This window comes from Rhincodon typus, chromosome 40 (genome assembly GCF_021869965.1).
Source record: "Rhincodon typus isolate 14 chromosome 40, sRhiTyp1.1, whole genome shotgun sequence".
In the NCBI taxonomy this organism is placed as follows: Eukaryota; Metazoa; Chordata; class Chondrichthyes; order Orectolobiformes; family Rhincodontidae; genus Rhincodon; species Rhincodon typus.
In genome coordinates, this window is record NC_063371.1 from 13,165,753 (window position 1) to 13,188,235 (window position 22,483).

Genomic DNA, 22,483 nt, shown 5'->3' on the forward strand with positions numbered 1-22,483 from the left:
GCAGATATTTTGTTTAGCCCAGAATACCTTTAGCAAACTGCAAACATGTGGCAAAGTTCTTGTTGTGCTGTCTTTTTCAATCTCAACCCAGGAATGTTCTTCACTGTGTCCAGAAAGCACATAGTGACCCCCTTGTCAAGATGAGTTGGTCGATCAGGAACAACTCTGATATAAATGGAGGTGCCCTGAATGCAGTGGAATTAATTGGTTCAGAGCAGTGATGTGGTCTACACTTGATGAGACATAAACTCTCCTTTGAAACAAAACAGAAAATAATTGTCAGAAGTAGTTCAAGGATTTCCTTGGCAGATTTCTGGGATGAATGGGTTAATTGATGCTTTTTAAATTGAATCAATCACTCATTAAACGGAGGCGATAAAGCCAGATGCCAAATGCATACATGTTCCGAATTGACAGCCACCTGAGGAAATACCTTTTCCCCGTTCATAGCACTATGGAATTCTCTCCCCCATGCAACACACGAGGATGGCTTGTGGAATTAATTCAAGTTTCATCGAGGTAGCTTTGTAAATCACAAGGGAGTTGATGTGGAAGACACAAGAATGGAATTAGAACAAAGAACAGTACAGCGCAGGAACAGGCCCTTCGGCCCTCCAAGCCTGCGCTGACACATTTTGCCCTTCCATACTAAAACTGTCTTCACTTCCAGGATCTGTATCCCTCTATTCCCTTCCTAATCATGTATTTGTCCAGGTGCTTCTTGAATGCTTCTACTGTGTTTGCTTCCACCACCTCTTCTGTCCACGCGTTCCAGGCACTCACCACCCTTTGTGTGAAAAACTTGCCTCACACATCTCTTTTAAATTTGCCCCCTCACACCTTGGACCTGTGTCCCCAAGTAATTAATTCACTCCTCCACCTTCAGAAAAAGCCTCATACTTTCACTCTGTCCATGCCATTCACAAGCTTATAAACTTCTACCAGGTCGCCCTTCAACCTTCTGCATTCCAGTGAAAACAAACCAATCTATTCAACCTTTCTTCATAACCGATATCCCCCAATGAAGGCAAGCATGTCATTCGGCCTTTTTTACTACCTTATCTACCTGTGCTGCCACCTTCAGTTATGTGGACCTGCATACCAAGATCCCTCTGAATATTAAGACTCCTCAGGGTTTTGCCATACACTGTATAATTTCCATCTGTACTTGACCTTCCAAAATGTGTTGCCTCACATTTGTCCGGATTAAATTCCATCTGCCACTTTTCTGCTCATGCCTCCAACTGATCTATATCCTTCTGTATCCTCTGACAATCCTCCTCACTGTCTGTAACTCCACCAATCTTTGTACTGTCTGCAAACTTACTAATTAGACCAGCTACATTTTCCTTTAAATCATTTATGTAGATCATGAACAGCAGAGGTCCCAGCACTGATCCCTAGGGCACACCACTAGTCACAGTCCACCATTCTGAAAAACATCCTTCCACTGCTACCCTCTGTCTCCTATGACTAAGTCAGTTCTGTATCCACCTTGCCAGCTCATCCCTGATACCATGTGACTTCACCTTCTATACAGTCTGCCATGAGGGACCTTGTCAAAGGCTTTACTGAAGTCCATGTAGACAACATCCACCACTTTTCCCTCATCAATCATCTTCGTCACCTCCTCTAAAAACTCGATCAAGTTTCTGAGACACGACATCCCCCACACAAAACTGTGCTGTTTATCACTAATTAGTGCACTTCTTTCGAAATCTTGTCCCTGAGAATCTTTTCCAATATTTTCCTTACTACTCATGTAAAGCTCACAGGCCTGTAATTTCCTGGATTATCCCTGTTACAATGGGACAACATTAGCTGTTCTCCAGTCCTCTGGGATCTCACCTGTGGCCAAAGAGTTACAAAGATGCCTGTCAATGCTCCAGCAATTTGTTCTCTCTGGGATAGATCCCATCAGGAGCTGGGGACATTTTTATCTTAATAATTTTTAAGACGCACAAAACCTCTTCCTTTTTAATAGCAGAGATAACAGAAGAAGGGTCTGGGCCCGAAACGTCAGCCTTCCTGCTCCTCTGATGCTGCTTGGCCTGCTGTGTTCATCCAGCTCTACACCTTGTTATCTCAGATTCTCCAGCATCTGCAGTTCCTACTATCTCTGAAATACTTTTTAATAGCAACTTGGCTTAGAAATTCGACACTCCCTTCCCTGAGATCATCCTGCACCAATTCCTTCTCTTTGGTGAATACCGATACAAAGTATTTGTTTAAGATCTCACCTACCTCTTCTGGCTCCACACCTACATTCCTTCCTATATCCTCGAGTGGGCCAATACTTACCTTGGCTACCCTCTTGCTTTTTATATATGTATAAAAAGCCCTGGGATTCTCCTTAATCCTGTTTGCTAATGACATTTCATGACCCCTTTTCGCTCCTTTAATTCCTTGCTTAAGTTCTTTCAAGGGGTTTGTCAGTTTCCATCCTCCTAGACCTTACGTATGCTTTCTTTTTCTTTTTCACCAAAGTCATAACATCCCAAGTCATCCAAGGTTCATGTAACTTGCCATACCTATTCCTTCATTCTGGCAGGAACTTACCGCTCCTGAACTCTTATCAACTGGCTTTTGAAATACACCCACATGTCTAATGTGGATTTACCCTCAAACAGCCGCCTCCAATCAGCACTCTCCAGTTCCTGCCTAATATTGTTGCAGTATGCCTTCCCACAATTTAACACCTTCACCTGAGGACTGCTGTTATCCCTATCCATCAGTAACTTAAAACTCATGGTATTATGGACACTGGTCTCGAAATGCTCCCCTGCTGAAATTTCACGCACCTAGCCAGGATCGTTTCCCAAATCGGGTCCGATGTGACCCCTTCCTTGGTTGGACTGATCATATACTGTGTCAAGAAACCCTCCTGTAACTGGCGAAGGTGTAACACCTGCCCATTTACCTCCTCCCTCCCCAGTATCCAAAGGCCCAAGCAACACTTCACCTGCATGTCCCAGAATCTAGTCTACTGCTTTCGCAGCTCACAATGTGGTCTCCTCTACATGGGGGAAACCAAGCATAGATTGGGTGACCGCTTTGCAGAATATCTACGTTCTGCTCACAGAAAAGACCCCGAACTACCCATTGCCTGCCACTTTAACACACCATTCTGTTCCCTGGCCAACATCTCTGTCTCTGGCTTATTGCAGTGTTCCAGTGAAGCCCAACGCAAGCTTGAAGAACAACACCTTATTTTCCGCTTGGAGACCCTGGAGCCCTCCAGACTCAATAACCAGTTCAATAACTTTAGGACCTAAATTCTCCCATGTTCCAGCCCCTATCCCATACACCTGGCCTTGTTCGTCAATAACAGTCCACATTCACAGCTATTCACCCTCCTAGCCAGATCGTTATCAACTCCTTTGTCTATCCAACTGTTCCTCTCTCTCTTTGGGCTCTATCCTTTACCCTAACATTTACTCCCTACCCCATCCCCCTCCCTATCTTCTAAATATAAACCGACCATTAGTTCTGAGGAAGGGTCACCGGACCCGAAATGTTAAATCTGATTTTTTTTCTTCACAGATGCTGCCACACCTGCTAAGCTTTTCCAGCAACTTCTGTTTTCGCTACAGTAATGTAATGTTTGAGGATGAACGTTCCTCAACAGCAGGTTCTTCCACTAATTGAGAGCAGAACCTGATCACCCATGATCTTATTGCATGGTGACCAGGCTTGAGGGGCCAAATGGTCCCTAATCCTTGTATTTGCAATTGCGCTTAATAATCAAATCAGTTGTGAGCATTGACAGACAGTATATTGCCATGTTGATCTTGTTAACTTGAAGAATGTTGAAATGTTTCCGATGTGCCTGACGCAGTTTGTCTTCAAATAATAGCAGAGGTCAGGATCCTAGTATTCTGATGATGACTGTACAGAATACTACACACTTGGATTTTGGAGGAAGACATGCAATGAAAGCTGAGACAATAAGGTGCAGGGCTGGATGAACACAGCAGGTCAAGCAGCATCATAGGAGCAGAGAGGCTGACGTTTCGGGCCTAGACCCTTCATCAGAAAAGGGGGAGGGGAAGGGGGTTCTGAAATAAATAGGGAGAGAGTGGGAGGCGGATAATGAAAGCTGTTTGTTTTTGACTGACTGTCTGGAACGACTCATTTCTCATCAGAATTTGTTTGCCAATGCAGTCAAATATTGATTTATCAATGCTGATCCTCCAGCAAATGTCAAATGACTGTTAGTTTCGAGACACCTGCAAGTTAGCAGTTCTTTTCCCTCAAAAAGACAAGGAATAATGCTTTCTACCTTAATTTATTTTGATGCATTACTTGTTCCCCCGAATGGACAAATATAAAATACTGCTTCAGCAAAATCATTAACATGGAGGAACCAAATTTCTGAATTTAATCTCAGTCTAAATCCATGCTAATTTGTGTATCTCCCAAATCCTTATGTGCCTGGTGAAGGGAATTGCGAGGGATGTGACCGTGTTTGGATTTGATGTGTCAATGAGATTTTCTGCTACTTGGTAATGACACGTGCATTGCACTGGCTGGGTCTTCCCCTGAACCGTCTGTGGTTGGGCTTTTCCTCGAGATTTCAGTCACTGTCATCTTCAGCTTTGTGAACATATTGAATCTGTTCTCTGTTCTGAATGAGCATGTTAGTTTCTGCTCCATGGTGCCTCCCAGCTCCTGCCTGTGGATAGTAGTTGAAGTACAGTCACCACACCCTCACATTCGAGACCAGCACCCATCAAGGGTGATGGCCACTTGCATCTCCTTTTGAACCTCTGTGAACCCACTATATGCAGCTTTACTGAGTATGAGTCTGCTTTTTCCCATCTCGCAGAGAAGATATTATTTGCTGTTTTTTTGCCCCAAGTGGAGGATGTTTATTCAGCTGATCAGTCAATTGAAAGTGCTTTCTGTGGAGCAAATTGCTTTGACGTCTGGTGACTGTTACCTGGTTGAACCTTGCATTGTCACTAGTCTGAGATGTTGTTGTCACTGCTCAGCATCTTTTTGGCCTGTATTTAGAACATTTTGCCATCACTCAATACTATCTCTGTAACACAAAGAGGGTATGCTGTGGACAGGTATTCAAAGAGCTCTGATTTGCTCCGTCTGCTCCTTTCTGGATCAACTGCGTGGAATTCAGAGGTGATCTCCCAGTTTTAAACTGCATACACCCAGTTCCAATGCAGGAGAGTGGACGCAAGGAATGTCAGATCAGCAAGCTCGATGGGCCGAACAGCCCAGTACTCTACGTATTTCTTACAGTCTTGCAGTTCCTGTTTGTCCCATTTGAGGGAACATGTCCCCTCTATCCACCCAATCAGGTTCCCTCATGAACTCCGGTTGGAATGTTTTGCTTTAGTTGATTTTTTTTTTGTCAGTTTCTCTTGCAACACTGATCACGTCAGAGATACTTCTTCCAGCTCTTGTTTGTTTATCGTCAGTGGTACACCTGTGGGAAGGAGACTTATCTTGATAGTTTATCTTGATAACTTGTTTTTTGGGTGCAAGGCAGACTGACACAGTCTGTTTTTAGAAAGGTCACTCCACATCCTGTCTGGCAACTTTAAGATTGTGTGCTGTAAACCATCTTGAAAAGTCTGGCCTGAAAAGGGCTTGCTGTGGATCACCCAGATTTATCTCAGATCAACACAGGACCCCGCATAGTTTGTCTTAGGCTTTTATTGGATTGCAGTCTTACTCCCGCCAAATGCAGTGACAACTTACATAGCGCCTTCAGCAAAATCACGTCTCAAGGTGCTTCTCAGGAATGTCATGATACTAAGCCATATGAAGAATTAGATCTGGTGTGTCAAGTCTTGTGCTAGAATTTAAGGAGCTTCTTCATCTTCGGGCAAGGTTGAGAATGAAATGGAGCAAATTCCAGCTCCTGTTGAACTGTGGAGCAGCTTTGAAGGCCAGAATGGCCTTCTCCAGTTCCAGTTGTATGAAACTTCATGTAACATAGTGCGAAAAGTACTCAGGAGCTAGTCCATAGTTCTGCTTCCATGAGCTTCAGACAGAACGGCCAGTCCCATCGCGTGTTTCTGCCTCGCTCAGCTGGCTGCACTGTCATCTCTGAGTGAGAAGGTACATGAGTTCACTTCTCTATTCCTGAGTCTTCCAACATAGTTAGCATGGCTAGTAGGTTTGCAGATGACACCTAAATTGGTGCTGTGGTGGACAATGAAGAAGGTTACCTCAGGGCACAATGGGACCGTGATCGGATGAGCCAGTGGGCCAAGGGGTGGCAGCTTCAGCTGAATTCAGATAAATGGGAGTTCTGGCAAATCAGGGCAGGACGTATACAGTTAATGGTCGGGCCCTGTTGCTGAACCAAGAGACCTAGGGGTGCAGGGGCATAGTTCATTGAAAGTAGAGTCCCAATTCGACAGGATGGTGAAGAAGGTGTCTGGTGTGCTTCCCTTAATTGCACAGACAATTGAGTGTTAGAATTGGGATGTCACGTTGTGACTGTACAGGACATTGGTTCGGCTAGTTTTGGAATACTGCGTTTAGTTCCTGTTGTCCTTCTTTAGGAAGGATGTTGTTAAACTTGAGAGGGTGCAGAAAAAAAATTTACAAGGGTATTGCTGGGACTGGAGGGTTTGAGCTGAAGGGAGAGGCTGAATAAGGTGGGCCATTTTTCCTTGGAGCTGCAGACGCTGAGGAGTGACTTCATAGAGCTTTATAAAATCATGAGGGGCACGGATAGGGTGATTAGCCAAGGTCTTTTCCCACAGGGGAGGGGAGACCAAAACTTAGAGGGCAGAGGTTTAAGGTGAGGGTGAAAGATGTAAAAAAGACTTGAGGAATAACATTTCCATGTGGAAGGTAGTGTGTGTGTGGAACGAGCAGCCAGAGGAAATGGTGGAGACGGGTACAATTACAAAATTTAAAAGGCATCTGGATGGGTAAATGAACAGGAGGGGTTTAGAGGGATTTGGGCCAAATGAGACTCGATCAGATTGGGATACCTGGTCAGTGCAGACGAGTTGGATCGAAGGGTCCGTCTCCGTGCTGTATAATTGTACAGAATCCAGGCTGATGGTCCAGTAAGGCCCTGAGGGACTGCTGCACTGACAGAATTTATCAGCTTTCAGATTAAAACCAGGCCCAGTCTGACCCCTCTGGAGGACATAAAAAATCCCATGACATCTTTTGAAAAAGAGCAGGCAGTTTGTCTTCAATGTTTAGTCCTCAATCAACATTAGTTAAACACATTATCTGGCCATTACCATGTTGCTGTGTATGTAAGCTTGCTGTGACTAAACTGAGTCTTTTGTTTTCTCTGTTGCAACAGTGATAACACTTGAGGAGGACTTTGGCAGCTGGCAAGAGTTTGGGGAGTGCTGCAATGTTCGTTGGTGGGAAGCACTCAGTCAGCAAGTGGTGAAAAATATGATTTGGGGAATGTCTGACACGTGCTCAGTAAAATTGTGCCTCTGCATTGGGTTAAGCTCTCAAACATGACATGGCATGATGCAGCAGCAACCATTTAGATTGAACTTCGGCTTTGAACCAGACAAAATATTGCCGAGGAGCTTCTTGGGACCATGGTATTGCAGAATCACATTCAAAGCCACCCAAGGGCATGTTGTGACAGGTCTTGGCGCTAAAAGTATGGTCCATGAGGCAGGGTTTAAAAAGTTGTCTCGGAGGAAGAAAGAGAGATGGAGATGTTCATGGAGAATTGCAGAGCTTGGGATCTAGACAGCTGGAGGCATGAGAGGTTCAGGGGGAGAGAGAGAGACAGCACAGTGATAATGTGGAAGGATTTGAAAAGAGGGTGCGAATATTTAGATTGAGGCAACAATGGCACAGTAAGTGAATGGAGTGCTTGTTCCGAACAAGAGATTAAAGCTGCCATCATGATAAAGTTGTAACAGAATCTGTACGATGTATCGTCGGCACATCAGTTTCACATTCTGTTTGTTGCTTTTGTTACAGGTCATGTACTATACAGAAATGTCCAAGATATTTGGAGATCTCACTGGCCAGATTCAGCAGCAAGGAATGACTGACGAGCAGCGCGAGAAGGAAAATGAAGCTAAACTGAACGATCTGCGAGCTCTATCGATTGTGGCAGATGACTGAACGAGAACATTTAAAATCTGCAGAACATATAAAATCTGCGCAGTGAATCATTGTTGGGCTTAATCTTGAGCTTTTCAGACGATTCCTCATTTGGGTGGACTGCTTGACGTGCTTGGGGTAGAAGCAGTACTGTTGTTGGGTACAAACTTTGAGTTCCTAAGTTTTGAATCTCTTTTTTTTCCCCTTTTTATACATCCCATGATTAAGGTAGGGGGACTGTCGTTGTGGAATTTGTATGTTCTCCCTGTGTCTGTGTGGGTTTCCTCTGGGTGCTGTGGTTTCCTCTCATAGTCCAAAGATGTCCAAGGAATTCTTCCTTGCTCCGTGGTGAGTGGTGTTAACAACAAGACAAATGCAGGAGGGAGAAAAGGTGGACAAGGAAGAAACTGGGATTCCTCTACCCCTTTCAGGGGGTTGGGAAATATAGCTTTTCTAAACCTTCATCTCTTGTTTCTGATTGCACAAGTTAATGAAAAGTTGTTAATTTTTCTCTCAATGTAGCTTTAAAAAGGATGTAATTTTGTAATGTTTGTAAATAATTTGTCTTGTGAGCTCTATAAAAATCTGATTGTGCCACCGGTTCTTGTCCATGTGATAGGATTGCCTGCTGCCTGCAGTCATCTGTACAGTGAGTGTGCAGTTCTTGGGGAGGGATGGAGTGAGCCCAGGAAACCACTTCCTCACGCCCAACGTCCTTGCCTCTGCTTGAGCTGTCACTTTGAAGTTCCTTGTGAAGGGGATGGACATGAGTCAGGACTTGAGTCATTCGATGGGACCAGTGGCCTTGGAACCACATACAAACATCAGCAGGAGCAAACAAATCAGCTTGTGAAACTTGCTGCAGCATTTGTTAAGGTCAGAGTTAATCTTTGATCTGCACCCTTGCTGACCCTACTCCCTGATCTCTTGAGTCTTAGAAGAGTCTCTGGATCTGTGCCTTGAATTTTATGTGATTTATTGTCACGTGTACCTAAGTATAGTGAAAAGCTTTGTTTACGAGCAGTACAGGCAGGTTATAGTGAGCAAGGACACACAGATCATACAGTGGAAAAGAAACTTGGCTAGAGCCATACAGGTTATATCACACAGGACAAGCGCAAGGCAACATTAGCAAGACCAGCATTAGTTGAGGCTAGAGAATCCATTCCTCAGTCTAATAACAGCTGGGAAGAAGCTGTTCCTGAACCTGCTGGTGCATGTCTTCTATATCTTATGCCTGACGGAAGCGGTTGTAGGAGAGTATTACCAGAATGCAATGGGTCTTTGATGATGTTGGCAGCCTTTCTGCGGTAATGAGCTGTGTAAATGGACTCCATGGATAGAACAGCGTCCCCAGGACTGCTTGGAATCGGTGGATTGGATTGTATTCAGGTACTCAGCCGGAAACCTGGATGAGCACACCAACACCATCACAGACTTCATTAGCAAATTCATCAAAAGGTTTCCGGTTGGGGAACACCTGATTGACTTATTTGGTACACAGTCCTCTTCGGCCTGATCTTCCACTGCTGTCTGACAGAGGGAATTCCAAAGATTCACAAGCTCTGAGTAAAGACACTTCTCAGCTCAGTGGGAAGTTGCCAACCCCTTAGGCCAGTCCTGCCCCCCACTCCTGCCAAGTCAATACAAACAACCTCGTAGGATCTACCTTGTCAAGATCTGTAACAATTTTCACTGGTCCACTTCACTTGTCAGCACGTCCAATTCATAACACCAGGTTCAAAAAAACCCAAAGAACTGCATCTTCAGAGTTCTGAGGAAGGGTCACCGGACCCGAAACGTTAACTCTGTTTTCTCCTTCACAGATGCTGCCAGATCTGCCGAGCTTTTCCAGCAACTTTGTTTTTGTTCCTGATTTACAGCATCCGCAGTTCTTTTGGTTTTTATTCTGAAGAAGAGTCATTGGTTCCGAAACGTTAACTCTGCTTTCTCTCCACAGATGCTGCCAGATCTGCTGAGTTTCTTCAGCAATTTCTGACTTTGTTTCTGACACCAGGTTCAAATTTCTTCTCCCACAGCACTAGCTGTTGTGTGAAGACAGTTTTTTTTTAGCCGAAAGTGTTTTGTTTGATTTGAAAAGTCAAGGTAATTTAAAAATGATGGAAACCAAGCCTCAATCAAGTGCCTGTGAACAATTCTACAGCATGAGGGCCAACATCTTCCCTTTGAAGGAAGAAGCTGCTTGAAACTAGAAGAAAGGTCACTGACATCTTGAACAGGATTTGCCAGTAATTTTAGGAAAAATGGAAAGGACTGCGGATGCTGTAAGTCAGAAACAAAAATAGAAATTGCTGGAAAAGCTCAGCAGGTCTGGCAGCATCTGAGGAGAGAAAACTGAGGAAGTGTCACTGGACCCAAAATATTAACTCTGATTTCTGTTCACAGATGCTGCTAAAGCTGCTGAGCTTTTCGAGCAATTTCTGTTTTTTTTTGCCAGTAATTTTGTTGTCTATTGTGGGAAATATTCAGTTCCTGTGCCCGACTTTGGACAGATAATTCCACTCTCGTGTCTGAATGGTTCAAACACATAGGGCCGAGTTTGTTTGTGATTTGCTGGTTTGGTCTTTCTGCAACAGTCTCGACAAATCTTTTATTCTTTGCTTGTCTCCCAGACGCCAACCATGAGGAATTCCCCGATCAATTTGTACACACTCTGACCTCTCTGTAAACATTGTCAGTGGGTCAGGCAACAGCTGTGGATGTTGGCCCTTGGAGCTGAGAAATGAATTCTCTCTGTCTCTCTCACTGCCAGACCTGCTGAGTATTTCCAGTATTTTCTGTTTGTACTCCCTGAAACTTTACTGATGAAAAGGTGTGATGTAGGATTGTGTTCAGATGATGCTTTCTACACATGCATGTTCTTGAGTGGTTGAAAGAGGGATCTCTAACATTATGGCTCTTTTTTTCTGTCTTTCTTTAAATTCTGGTTTTGTAACAAAGATGGTACTGAAGGATGGCGACTTTGTACACTTTTCACTGTACTCATGTATTCCTATTATTGAGTACACGTGACAATAATTCTAATTCTAAATGCTGGGGTCATTTTGTTTTACATCTACCTTTTTTGCCCTTTCCTTTAGTCTGCTGTCACTCTCTGGTTGGCACACTGTCTCTCGTCAGTGCCTGTCTGTGTCTCCCAGAGCGTTTTCCTGTCTGTTGTGACAATGCAGGGCCTGTGGTTTTTGGTCTGTCATGCTTTCCTCTCACTACAGAACTGGAGATGATGGGAGACGCCTGTATGCTGATGGTATTGTGCAGGACATTTTTACAAAACTCCATCCAACCCTTGCAAGGAATTCTTTAGGTTTCAAATTGATCTTTCGTCTGCCCTGGATAACGTCCTCCAACATGCAATGTTGGACTAATTCTTTAAAGTCTCAGAGGGACCGGGATATTTAGTCTGAGAGGATTGTGGGAGACAGTGGCCCCCACTGGAAGATTGATGCTACTGCAAATAATCTTGACCTGATCAATCAGAAACTCATTTAGGAAGGCCAGTCTGCAAACTTCAGATAATGCTGGTCTAATTTTTAGTTTTGAAGATCGATGGCAGGTGTGGTGGGATAAACTTTTTTTTGTAATGTCAAAACAATTATACATTGTTTTTCAAGTGTTAAACAAATGTGTGTCCCTTTTGTCAGCCTCCGTTAAAAATTCAAGATGATATTTCTCACCAGTAAACTGCTCCATGAATCAGCCTTAAGTGCTCCCTAAATTCTGAGTCAGACAAGACTCTGACATCACTCTGAAAGCAGAAACGGCACAGCCTGGTTTGATCTGTGTCTGTAAGGTTATCTTACATGAAACTGTGAGCTGGCATTTCTCCTCAGCAAGTTTGGAACTTGTGACATGTGGACTGCACAGCTCTGTGCTGATAGAATATTGTTGAGGTTGGTTGGCTCACTGAGCTGGTTTCTTGTTTCGCAGACGTTTTGTTACCATTGCTGGGTAACATCCTCAGTGCAGCATCTGATGAAGCGTCGGTGTGTTTTCCCACCTGGTTTTTAAACTCTGGGATCCATTGAGATGGATTGCCTCACTTGCGGTTTTCCTTCGTAATGGAGTGTATGTGAGGTCAAGTTCAATATGTTTATTAATAGCATGACAGAATACTGCTTGAACAAGGTCCTGTGTTGTGTCATCCATACAAACCATTCACAAACCCTGATAGGGTTTAGAGGAGGCAATGGACTAGTGGTATTATCGCTGCACTGTTAATCCAGAGACCCAGATAATATTCTGGGGACCCAGGTTTGAATCCCGCCACGGCAGATGGTAGAACTTGAGTTCAATAAATATCTGGAATTAAGAATCTGATTGTCAGGGGAAAACTCATCTGGTTCACTGATGTCCTTTAGGGAAGGAAACTGCCATCCTCACTTAGTCTGACCTACATGTGACTCCAGACCCACAGCAATGTGGTTGACTCTTAATTGCCTTCTGAGCAATTAGGGATGGGCAGTAAATGCTGCCTGGCCAGCAACACCCTTATCCTGTGAATGAATGAAGAAAAAAAAATGCAAGATTTCAGCCACAACAACATTGTTAAAATATTCTGAGCTATCTTCATCCCAGGTCAGTGTAAGTTTAACTGGGGACACCAAATTGAGGAAATACTTCTTCCCCCGGAGGTGTGCCCCATGGGGAGGAATCTGTGTTGAACTTTCACGAATTTCTGAAATGGTCATCATTGTGATGGGGGTCCAACTGAGGCTGGTGAGACAATGCATGATGGATCAAAACACCCCTTATTTGGTGAAGAGCACATTTCACGTTGGGAAAGAACATTGAGCTGTTCAACACAAATCAAACATGTCAATTGTTTTCTGGCTTTCTAACACCACACTGCAGAGATTAAAATTCAGGCTGTAAAGACACACTCACGTTGGACCCAAAGTTCAACAGCTCTTTTTGCACTTTCCATTTTTCATGGGGTCTCAGAGGAGACTGGACACAATAAAAACTGATTCAAAAATTTACTTTGGAACAAAGTGGGAAGGCTATAAAAACATAAAATGAATTTTTATTCAACCATTCGATGGTTTAAAATAAGTCAGTGTGCTGCTTCTCTGTCATATTAAATATCATGTCAATTATATTGTGTTCTTAATGTGACACAAAATCCCACAGTGCTCAGCAGCACAGAGCAGGAGAAGATGAATATGGATGACTAACAGTGAGGCTGTAAAAATATGACAGAGGCAGAGATAGAGGCGAAGGTTACTGGGGAAAGTGCACGGTTTGTTTGACCACCATCTGTCCTTGTCGGAAATGAAATCATCTTTGGTTCTGGGTAACTTTGAACAGTCTGTTTTACCAAAAGCAATAATTATTCCATTGACACCAGGGCTGCTTCCTGTTGTGATCTGTCTTGCAGCAGACAGGTGATGTACCTTTAAGGGCAATGCTCATGATGTCATCATCGGTTCATGGCATGTGACCTCAAGGTTTTAAAGTTCTCAGTCTCCATCTTATAGAGCTCTGTCCTCTTGCAGCATAGTACACTGAGAGAAGTCAGTTCCAGTATGTCCAAATTGGTGCGCTTGAGCCCTGACAGGCATGTTTCCATGATTGTAGGACATAGATGTAAATGCCAGGAACTGTAATAAACATTCATTGATTTCCTCAGGACTACTAAGCTCATGTTTATATTAGGGAAGCTAACATCAGTATCACATCATGGTAGTTGCAAATCATTAGCTGTCATGGTCTGAGAGTCAAATGACTTTCTATGACACTGAGATAGTAAGAGCTGCAGATGCTGGAGTCAGAACAACACAGTGTGGAGCTGGAAGAACACAGCAGACCTGGCAGCATCAGAGAAACAGGAAAGCTTCTTCAGAAATCTATGACAACTTTTTTTAGAATTGTTCATGTGACATGAGTTGCTGGCTTGGCCCAGCATTTATTGGCTGTCCCCAGTTGTCCCTTGAGAAGGTGGTGGTGAGCTGCAGTTTGTCTGCTGTAGATCCACCCACAGTGCCTTTAGGGAGGGAATTCCAGAATTTTGATCCAGCCTCACTGAAGGAACAGCGGTATATTTCCAAGTCAGGATGGTGAGTGGCTTGGAGGGGAACTTGCAGGGCGGGTGTTCCCATGTATCTGCTGTTCTTATCTTTCGAGATGGAAGTGTCGTGGGTTTGGAGGGTGCTGACTGAGGATCTCTGGTAAATTTCTGCAGTCTGTCTTGTACATAGTACACACTGCTGTGACTGAGCATCAGTGGTGGAGGGAGCGGATGTGGTACCAATAAAGCCAGCTGCTTTGTCCTGGATGGTGTCAAGTTTCTTGAGTGTTGTTGGGACTGCACTCATCCAGGGAAGTGTGCAGTATTCCATCACAGTCTTGACTTGTGCCTTGTAGATGGTGGACAGGTTTGGAGGGTCGGGAGGTGAGTTTTCCAGCATCTTATCTTTCCTTGTAGCCACTTTTTTTTACCCCCTCAGGCTCTGTAACAAATCTCAGCCAAATCTGCAATAGACTTGATTTGTGCACCATTGACATTTATGTTAAGTGAAATGGCAGGTGTTGAAATTTTCATTGTGTTTTTAATCTCTGAAGTTGTAAGCATTATGGAGTAATTGAATTTGTTCTGAGGAATCTGCTCCATTCTATCATAGGTTGTCCACGACAGCTGACCCCAGGCTTCCTCCACTGAGAGAGAGTGATGATGAACTGGGTAGGCACAGCTTTGCACTCGCCAATTCTTGGGAATAACTGTAGTCCTGTTTTCAAGTGAGTTCAGTTTGTGATTGTTGCTCTAATCTATGATCTGTGAATCGTTAGCCTGTAGCAGCGATTTCTGAGAAAAGTGACGGGATTCATTCCCGCTACGTGTCTGATCTCTCCTGCAGTAGGGCTGAAAATTTGAGTTCCTTAGTTGAGAAGGCACTCAGACAATGAAGAGTGTGTTTATTGACAAAGCAGTGCTGAAGGTGGAGAGAGTCTTCCACTGAGTCCATCTCATCGGAGGGAACCCTGCCAAAGTGGTCAACCCTACCCTGTGTGTGTCAGGTATTTGGCCTGTGGGGAATTGGGTCATACCTGAGTCTGTATTAGCTGCTTTCCTGCATGAGCTTTGGCCTGGTAACAGAGGCTGATCCATCTATTTTGAGACATCTCTTGGCAGTACTCTGCTGCTGCACCTGACGAGCACAAACTCTGCACATGAAGCACATTGCATTTGGGATCTTCCAGAGCTTGGGGCCCCTTTATTTTTAGAAACTGATTGGACAGCACACATTTTGATTTTCAAAGCATGCCATTTCCATGTGTCACTTTATGACCCAAGGAATCCAGCTGTGACCATCTGTGTTTGTGTATTAACTAGAAATAGGCAGTAATTACCACATTGCAAGAAGAGATGTGTCCACGGATTTGGAAATGATTGGGTCAGGTTTTGAAGTGTCATCATGCCAAACTCCGCTTTCCTGTCTGTCCACATCATTCTCAATTCCTCTGTATTTCGAACTCCACTTTGAACAGATTTCATGACTCAGCCTCTGTTCATCACTTAGGAAGGGAGTTCTTAGGAAAAACAGTCCTCTGAGAAAGTTTTCCTTTTCTCAGTCTTGACAATGAGACCTCTTAATTTTAAATTGTGTTCTCTTTTCTATTCTCTCTCAAACTCCCACTCAGCACCCTGCCAAGTTTCTCAGAATCTGATTATATTTCAGTGAGCTCACCTTTCCTTGTAAACTCGTCTCTCCTTGTAAACTCTAATGGATACAGACATATTCATAGATGTCATGTCTGATGTTTCCTCCCTCCTATCTCAGGGACCTGTTGAATAAATCTCCATACTGAATGCAGTTATGCCTTTTCCTAAATAAGGCAGCCAAAGTTGTATACAGTTCTCCTGATGCAGTCCCACCAAGGCCCTGCATGACTGTAGCAAAACATCCCTACTTTTCTATTGCATTCCTTTTGCGACAAACAACATTCCATTGTCACTCTTAATTGCTTGCTGTACTTGTGAACAAACTTTTTATGATTCCTGCACTTGGACACCCAGATCCCTCTGCCCCTCAAGAGTTCAACAATCTCTCCATTTAAATAATATGCTGCTTTTCTAATCTTCCTGCCAAAGTGGACAAGTTCATATTTTCTTACATTATACTCCACCTGCAATTTTTTTTGTCCACATACCTAACCTTTCTGTATCCCTTTGCAGTGTCTTTGTGTATCACATTTAGAAATGCCACAGGGTTGATCTCCTGGCACATCACTTGCTATATGTTGCTGTCATATGCATACTCTGTTCCTGTTTGTTTAATCCTCAATCCATGATGATACGTTCCTCAGTCTAAAAACCCGACCTGTGATTGCTTTTTGTGCAATTTCCAAAAATAAGTCACTGGATCACGAAATGGTTACCTGTTTCTTTCTCCACAGATGCTGCTTGACCTGCTGTTTCTCCAGCAGTCTCCATTTTCAATTCTGACTTCCAGCATTTGTATTGCTTGTTGCTTCCTTAAAGAAGTTGAATGAATTTGTCACGCATGATTTGCCTTTCACAAACCCATGTGGACACTGCCTGGTTTCATTGAGATTTTCTAAATGCCTGCTTACAACCTCCTGGGAACAGTTTCTACTTTTGTGTGTGTGACAGATGTTAAGCTTCCTGGGCTGGATGTCTCAGCTGCAAATAGAAATTGGTGCTGGATCAATTATTGGATTACAAATCAAAATTAATAGATGATTGGTTGTGCAAAGAATGATGGGGTCAAGCGGAAAGTTGGCAATGTAAAAGGAGGTTTGTCACGATGTTGCTGTGTTCTTGGGTGACAAACCCAGCTGCTGTTCCTCCAACCCCTAGTTGTGCATGTTCTTCTTAATTCAGCTGAATATTCCAGGTCAACTCTGTTTCTTCTGCTCAGATTGTTTAGGTAACCCTAACCCACCATTCCCAGAGTTCACTGGGAGCAATTGATTGCAAATTTCCTCAGTGTTTTTCTCTCATAACATACATATTTCTTTCTCCCCCCACCAATGTCATTGAGCAAGAGCCCAGACAGTCGTGCCCCCCTCCCCCCTACCACCCTCAGTCCTGTCACCTCCTCAGTGAGTGGACATGTCTGAATTGCTAACTGAAATGCCTCCTCAGATGTGCTGTGGCGTTTAGAATGGTCAGATAGCACATAAGTCCAAGGCTGTTGTTTTTATTTAAAGTTTTGATTTAAACGACATGGTGTTTGAGCATTTGAGTTGAAGCAACTAGCCAGCAACTGGCTGTAAAGAACCAGAGGAAGAGATTTTTGTTCAAAACATAATGAGAGAATGAGGATTTGGACTGAGTTCCTGCAATGGTGAGGTAAAGAAATTTAACTGTAAACTCTGGAGAGAAACAGTCGAGGATGGGGAAAGAGCAGAGAATAGGATCAGCGTTCTTAGCTGAACTCGACCATTCTTTGGAAGCGCTGGCATCATGACAGTGATGCGAAGAGCCTCCTTGTGTTGTGTTCTGTGAACACAGAGAGTAGCTCGGTGAAAGAAACAACAGTCTGCTCCTCCTGAGCAAACTGTAAAAACCCAGCAAACAAGAGGCATGACAGCCTCTTTCTGCCATATGACAGAACTCCTCTGATTTTAACTGGACCCCCAGACTGGATTGCTCCTTCCTCACACACTGTTGTCCCTCTACTGGCCAGCAAGAGAATTGCAGGCTTTGAGCTGAACCTGTGTCACAGGCACAGACACAGACATATCCCTGATAACACATTCCAGGAACCGACTTGAGTGTGTGATTCCTGCTCAATACCACAGTGAGCCAGAGTGAGAGAAAGTGAGGCATCAGTAGACCAAGCGTGCCCATTAAATAAACGGCAGAGAGATGGGAATCTTTCACGGTTTGGCTGCAAGCCTGGCCAAGTCCTGCTCCTGAGTCTCGAGCTACAGCCTGTAGGAGCTGAGCGAAATGCCCTGCTGAGTGGGTAAAGCACAGAGTGATGTGTGTACTTTACTCCAGAGTGACAAGTATCCAGGTTCAAAGGTTGTAAAGGTGAAGTTTCAAACAACAATTTCAAATGTTATCCTGTGGAAGCGTTCTTGATCTTCATCAATTTGTAATTCGTCACCTAAATTGTTAATAAATAATGAAAAAGTGCAATAAATTGTTTGCTGAGAGTTCAGCATAGATTTGGACCTAGGTCCTGAGAGTAGCCACCACCTACTCTGCAGGTGTTTTATCCACTTGACCATTGGTTGTTTGAGGAGTTGGATTCTCTGATTGATTTCCTCACAAGCAAAATACATTGTGCTGCTAAGTTTCAGTTCTGAAAACTTTTTTAAAATGTGAAAGCTCCAGTGGCAGAGTGGCAGAGGAATGGTCCCTGGAACCTATCCCACTGAATTCGAATCCTGTGGTGGGGATTTTAGTGATTTTTTTTTTTTAAATTAAAGGAACATTGGTTTTATGAAAACCTGGCAGCCTCTGGTGGCACTCCCCACAGCTATCACTGAGTCTGTATTTGATCTTACTGTGCATGGAGTTCACTCACATCCCACTAAAGTAATTACTCTAACCTTTCCTCATTTAAGCTATGCTTAGGTTCCTACACTGAGGCTTGAACCCAGCACCTTTCAGATCTTATCCAGGCTCTCTAGCTGCGAAGCCACCAGACACATGCCTGAAAAAAACTACTTGTAGGAGGTATTTATATGGGAAGATTTTATTGCCAAGTCAAAAATCAAAGACACATTCATTTCATCATTCAGGTTAATGATGGGTTTGCTGCATGCTCACACTTTCAAACGTGAACTAGAATGTGACTTCTGTGCCCAGACAACACTAGGTTCTGACGTGAATATTGCTCCTCCACCCAACATCAATTACACACCCAAAGCTTTGTGCTTTCGATTGGTATTTCTGAATCCCCGTCCTTGTCTCTATTTTGTATGCAGTGCAGATGCTCCTTCATTCATTCTCCTGAAACACAGCACCTCACATTTAACCTTGCACTGCAGCTCTGGTGGATATGTGCGTCCCTTCGCACAATTAATTCATTGTGGAGAGAGAGAAGGCTTTCGAAGGCAAGGGCAGCAACATGACAGAGAATCGCCAAGGAGCCTCAAATTTAAATCTTAACTGGAGCTGAGAACACCCTCAAATCCAGTGCAAATGCATATTCCTCCCCCACCCCGCCGCTATAGTCCAGTTTTTACATTGAGCTCTCTCCAAAGTGTGGAAGAAAGGCATATACATGGTCATAGGAAATAGGACAGGCCTTTCACTCCATTGAGATCCTGGCTGATTTGGGAGCGGGCTCAACTCCACTCTCCCGTCTTTCCCCCAAAACCCTCATCTAACTCACTGACCCTCATCTATCGGACTCAGCCTTGAATACATTCCATGGCTTAGTGTCCACCACTCACTGGGGAAAGAGAATTCACAACACTAACAACCCTCCGAGCAAAGAAATTCTTCATCGTGATCTTCAATGAGGGACCTCTTAGTTTGAAACTGCATCCCCTGGATTCACATTGAGAAACATCTTCTCAGCATCTTCCTTATGTATAAAAGAAAAGAACCGTGGAGGCTGGAAATTAGCAACACAAATAGAAAGTGCTGGGGAAATATACCAAGTCTGGCAATATCTGTGGAGAGCAAGCAGAGTTAACTTTGAGTTTTGTGACCCTTCCAAATTTGACTTGTAAGTTGACTGTTTTCTATCTCCCTCCCTGCAGATGCAACCAGACCTGTTGAGTTTTTCCAGCACTTTTTGTTTAGTGGCCAATTAACTCTTGTTTATTTCTACAATATGGACAAGAACTTGCGTTTTTGTTGAGACTCTTAGAATGTGAAATCCACTCACAGCATTTCACAGGATCAAAACACCAAATTACTTGACAAAATGTGAGGACAGGTGTCTCGAAAAGCTTCGCTGAACAAGTAGGTTTTACACGCTGCCTTATCGAGATAGAGGGGTTTTGGGCAGGGAATTGGAAAGCTGAGAATCCAGGCAGTGCAGGAAATTCCATCACTGGAAGGGCACTTAAAATTTTGAATGGGCGAGAGGTCAAAATCAGATTTCACAAAGGGGTTATGGGCCTGGAAGCAGATTAGAGAGACCAGATGGGGGAGAGACAATGGAGGGATGTGAGAATTTGAAATATGCAGGAAAATGTCAGTGCAGCAGTCAGTGAGCATGGGGAGTGGTGAATAGGTCTTGATGAGAATATGGATTGAGGTAGTCACAGTTCTGATTGCTAACTGATGTTAGCCATTTGCTGCTTCTGAAGCCTCACATTTAAGATGATGTCTGGGTAAAGAGGGAGTGTGACAGCATGCTACTGTGCTCCTGTCATACTGTTCCCATCTTGATTCTCTCTCCCCACCTCCCCTTCACAAAATGAAATACCTGCAGGTCATTTTCCATTCATGAGAATAAAATCCAACATATAGAAGATTACATCTGCAGCTCTAACTTGTCAGCATTACAGTACGTTTCCTGGTTTACAACAGAACAGGTCAGCTGAAATGACATCTTATGAAAATAGAGGTTTCTTCGAACAAACAGGATAATTCATGTCAAGGCACTCCAGGGGGATGCACCTGAAGTGGTCAGTCCTTTCCTACCCTGGGGTCAGGAATAACCATTCATTCACATGAGTTCTGTCCGGAAATGTTTTTTTTCCCCTCAGTGAATTCCCCCAGACATATTGTGTTATGTCTGCAAACATATACTTCTGGAGTGGACTTTTGCTAAATTGTGTTGACAAGATTGGTATTTACTTTAAGGCAGGTTGTGTCTGGTGACCTGTAGTTATTGATTAGCCAGGAGATTGAAAACCACCACTGGGAAAGCCACGTGTTTAGAATGAACAAGCTCTGAGAAGGGTTCAGAGAAGATTTACAAAGATATTGCCTGGTTTGGAGGGTTTGAGCTATAGAGAGTGGCTGAATAGGCTGGGGCTATTTTCCCTAGAGCATTGGAGGCAGAGGGATGACTTTACAGAGGTTTATAAAATCATGAGGGGCATGGGTAGGGCAAACAGAGAAGGTCTCGACCCTGGGGTGGGCGAGTTGAAAACTGGGGGGAATAGATTTAAGGTGGGAGGGGAAAAGATTTAAAAGGCAACCTTTTCACACAGAGGGTGGTGTGTGTATGGAATGAGCTGCCAGAGGAAGTGACGGAGGCTGGTACATTTACATTTAAAAGGCATCTGGATGGGTTTATGGATAGGAAAGGTTTAGAGGGATATGGGCCAAATGCTGGCAAATGGGACTAGATCTTTTTAGGGTATTTGGTCATCATGGACGAGTTGGATCGCCCAAGGATCTGTTTCCATGCTGTACGTCTGTGCGACTATAAATATTTTTACCAGATACAGCACATGCAAGATCTTACCAGCAGAGGTCAGTCTTAACTGAAAAATTTGGCTTTCTGATGGCACCTAAAAACAGCAACAGTTTGTCAATGTTGCTGATTGATTAAAAAAAACAGCATTTTCTCCTCTGGAACCCAAATTATTCTTGGTTTCAGGTGCTGGATGGAATATAATGCAGTGAGATGTGAGACTATTCACTCTGGCTGGGAGCAATGAAAATAAAACTATGATTTTTGTCAATCATTATTGCGGGATTTGGTTGCCCATGTCCTGGACCAGTCACATCCCAGTGTGAGTCCTGTCTTCATCGATCATCTGTTTATTTCTTTCCAATAGTTAGTGAACATGATGGTTAGTCACTGAAACATATCCACACGAGGCTGCTTTCACAAGAGAACAGAACTTTATTACATGAAAAAAAATTAATAAAACAAGCTCATGAGTTATAATGATCTTAAAACAGACAGCAAAACAAAGTCTCCAACTATTTCCCAACACGACATCTTACAGAGCCAAGTCCAGAAAAATTAAAACCCAATCCCAGCTCTTTCAGTTTCTCCCCAACTTAGAGGGGAAAGATTTAAAGGAGATCCGAGGGGCAACCTTTTCACGGAGAGGGTGGTGTGTGAATGGAATGAGCTGCCAGAGGAAGTGGTGGAGGTTGGTCCAGTTATAACATTTAAAAGGCATCTGGATGGGTACATAGATAGGAAGGGTTTGGAGGGTTACAGACCAAATGCTGGCAAATGGGACTAGATTTATATAGGATATGTGGGCGGCATGCACAAGTTGGACCGCTCAAGGGTCTGTTTCAGTGCTGTATATCTCTATGACTCTTAACAGTTTCTTTGCCATGGAAGGTGCAAACAATTTGATTACTTGTTTCCAAATCTGCCAACATGAACTTCTCACAAATCTCACCAATCTAACCTTCATGAGTTCTAATAACCTTAAGACCAAATACTTTTCTGGAATGGCAAGTTCACAAATGGAATATTTCTGCTGAGGTGACTGGTACCATGACTGCATCAAAGACAGAAACTGAGATAGGAGGAACTGCAGA

At 43.6% G+C, this 22,483-nt stretch overlaps 2 protein-coding genes across 4 annotated transcripts in view; both read left to right on the top strand.

Annotated features, from left to right (window-relative positions):
• bin3 (bridging integrator 3) overlaps positions 1 to 8,669 on the top strand; it is a 118,720-nt gene extending 110,051 nt beyond the window's left edge. For all 3 annotated transcript variants that reach the window (XM_048618591.1, XM_020533191.2, XM_048618590.1), the window contains one exon: positions 7,945 to 8,669. In XM_048618591.1, coding sequence (XP_048474548.1) covers positions 7,945 to 8,091 — 147 coding nt within the window. In that variant the 3' untranslated portion in view covers positions 8,092 to 8,669. The remainder of the gene's footprint in view (positions 1 to 7,944) is intronic.
• The window catches only part of LOC109926765, a 741,111-nt gene that overhangs the window by 604,596 nt on the left and 114,032 nt on the right, over positions 1 to 22,483 (top strand). The window lies entirely within an intron of this gene.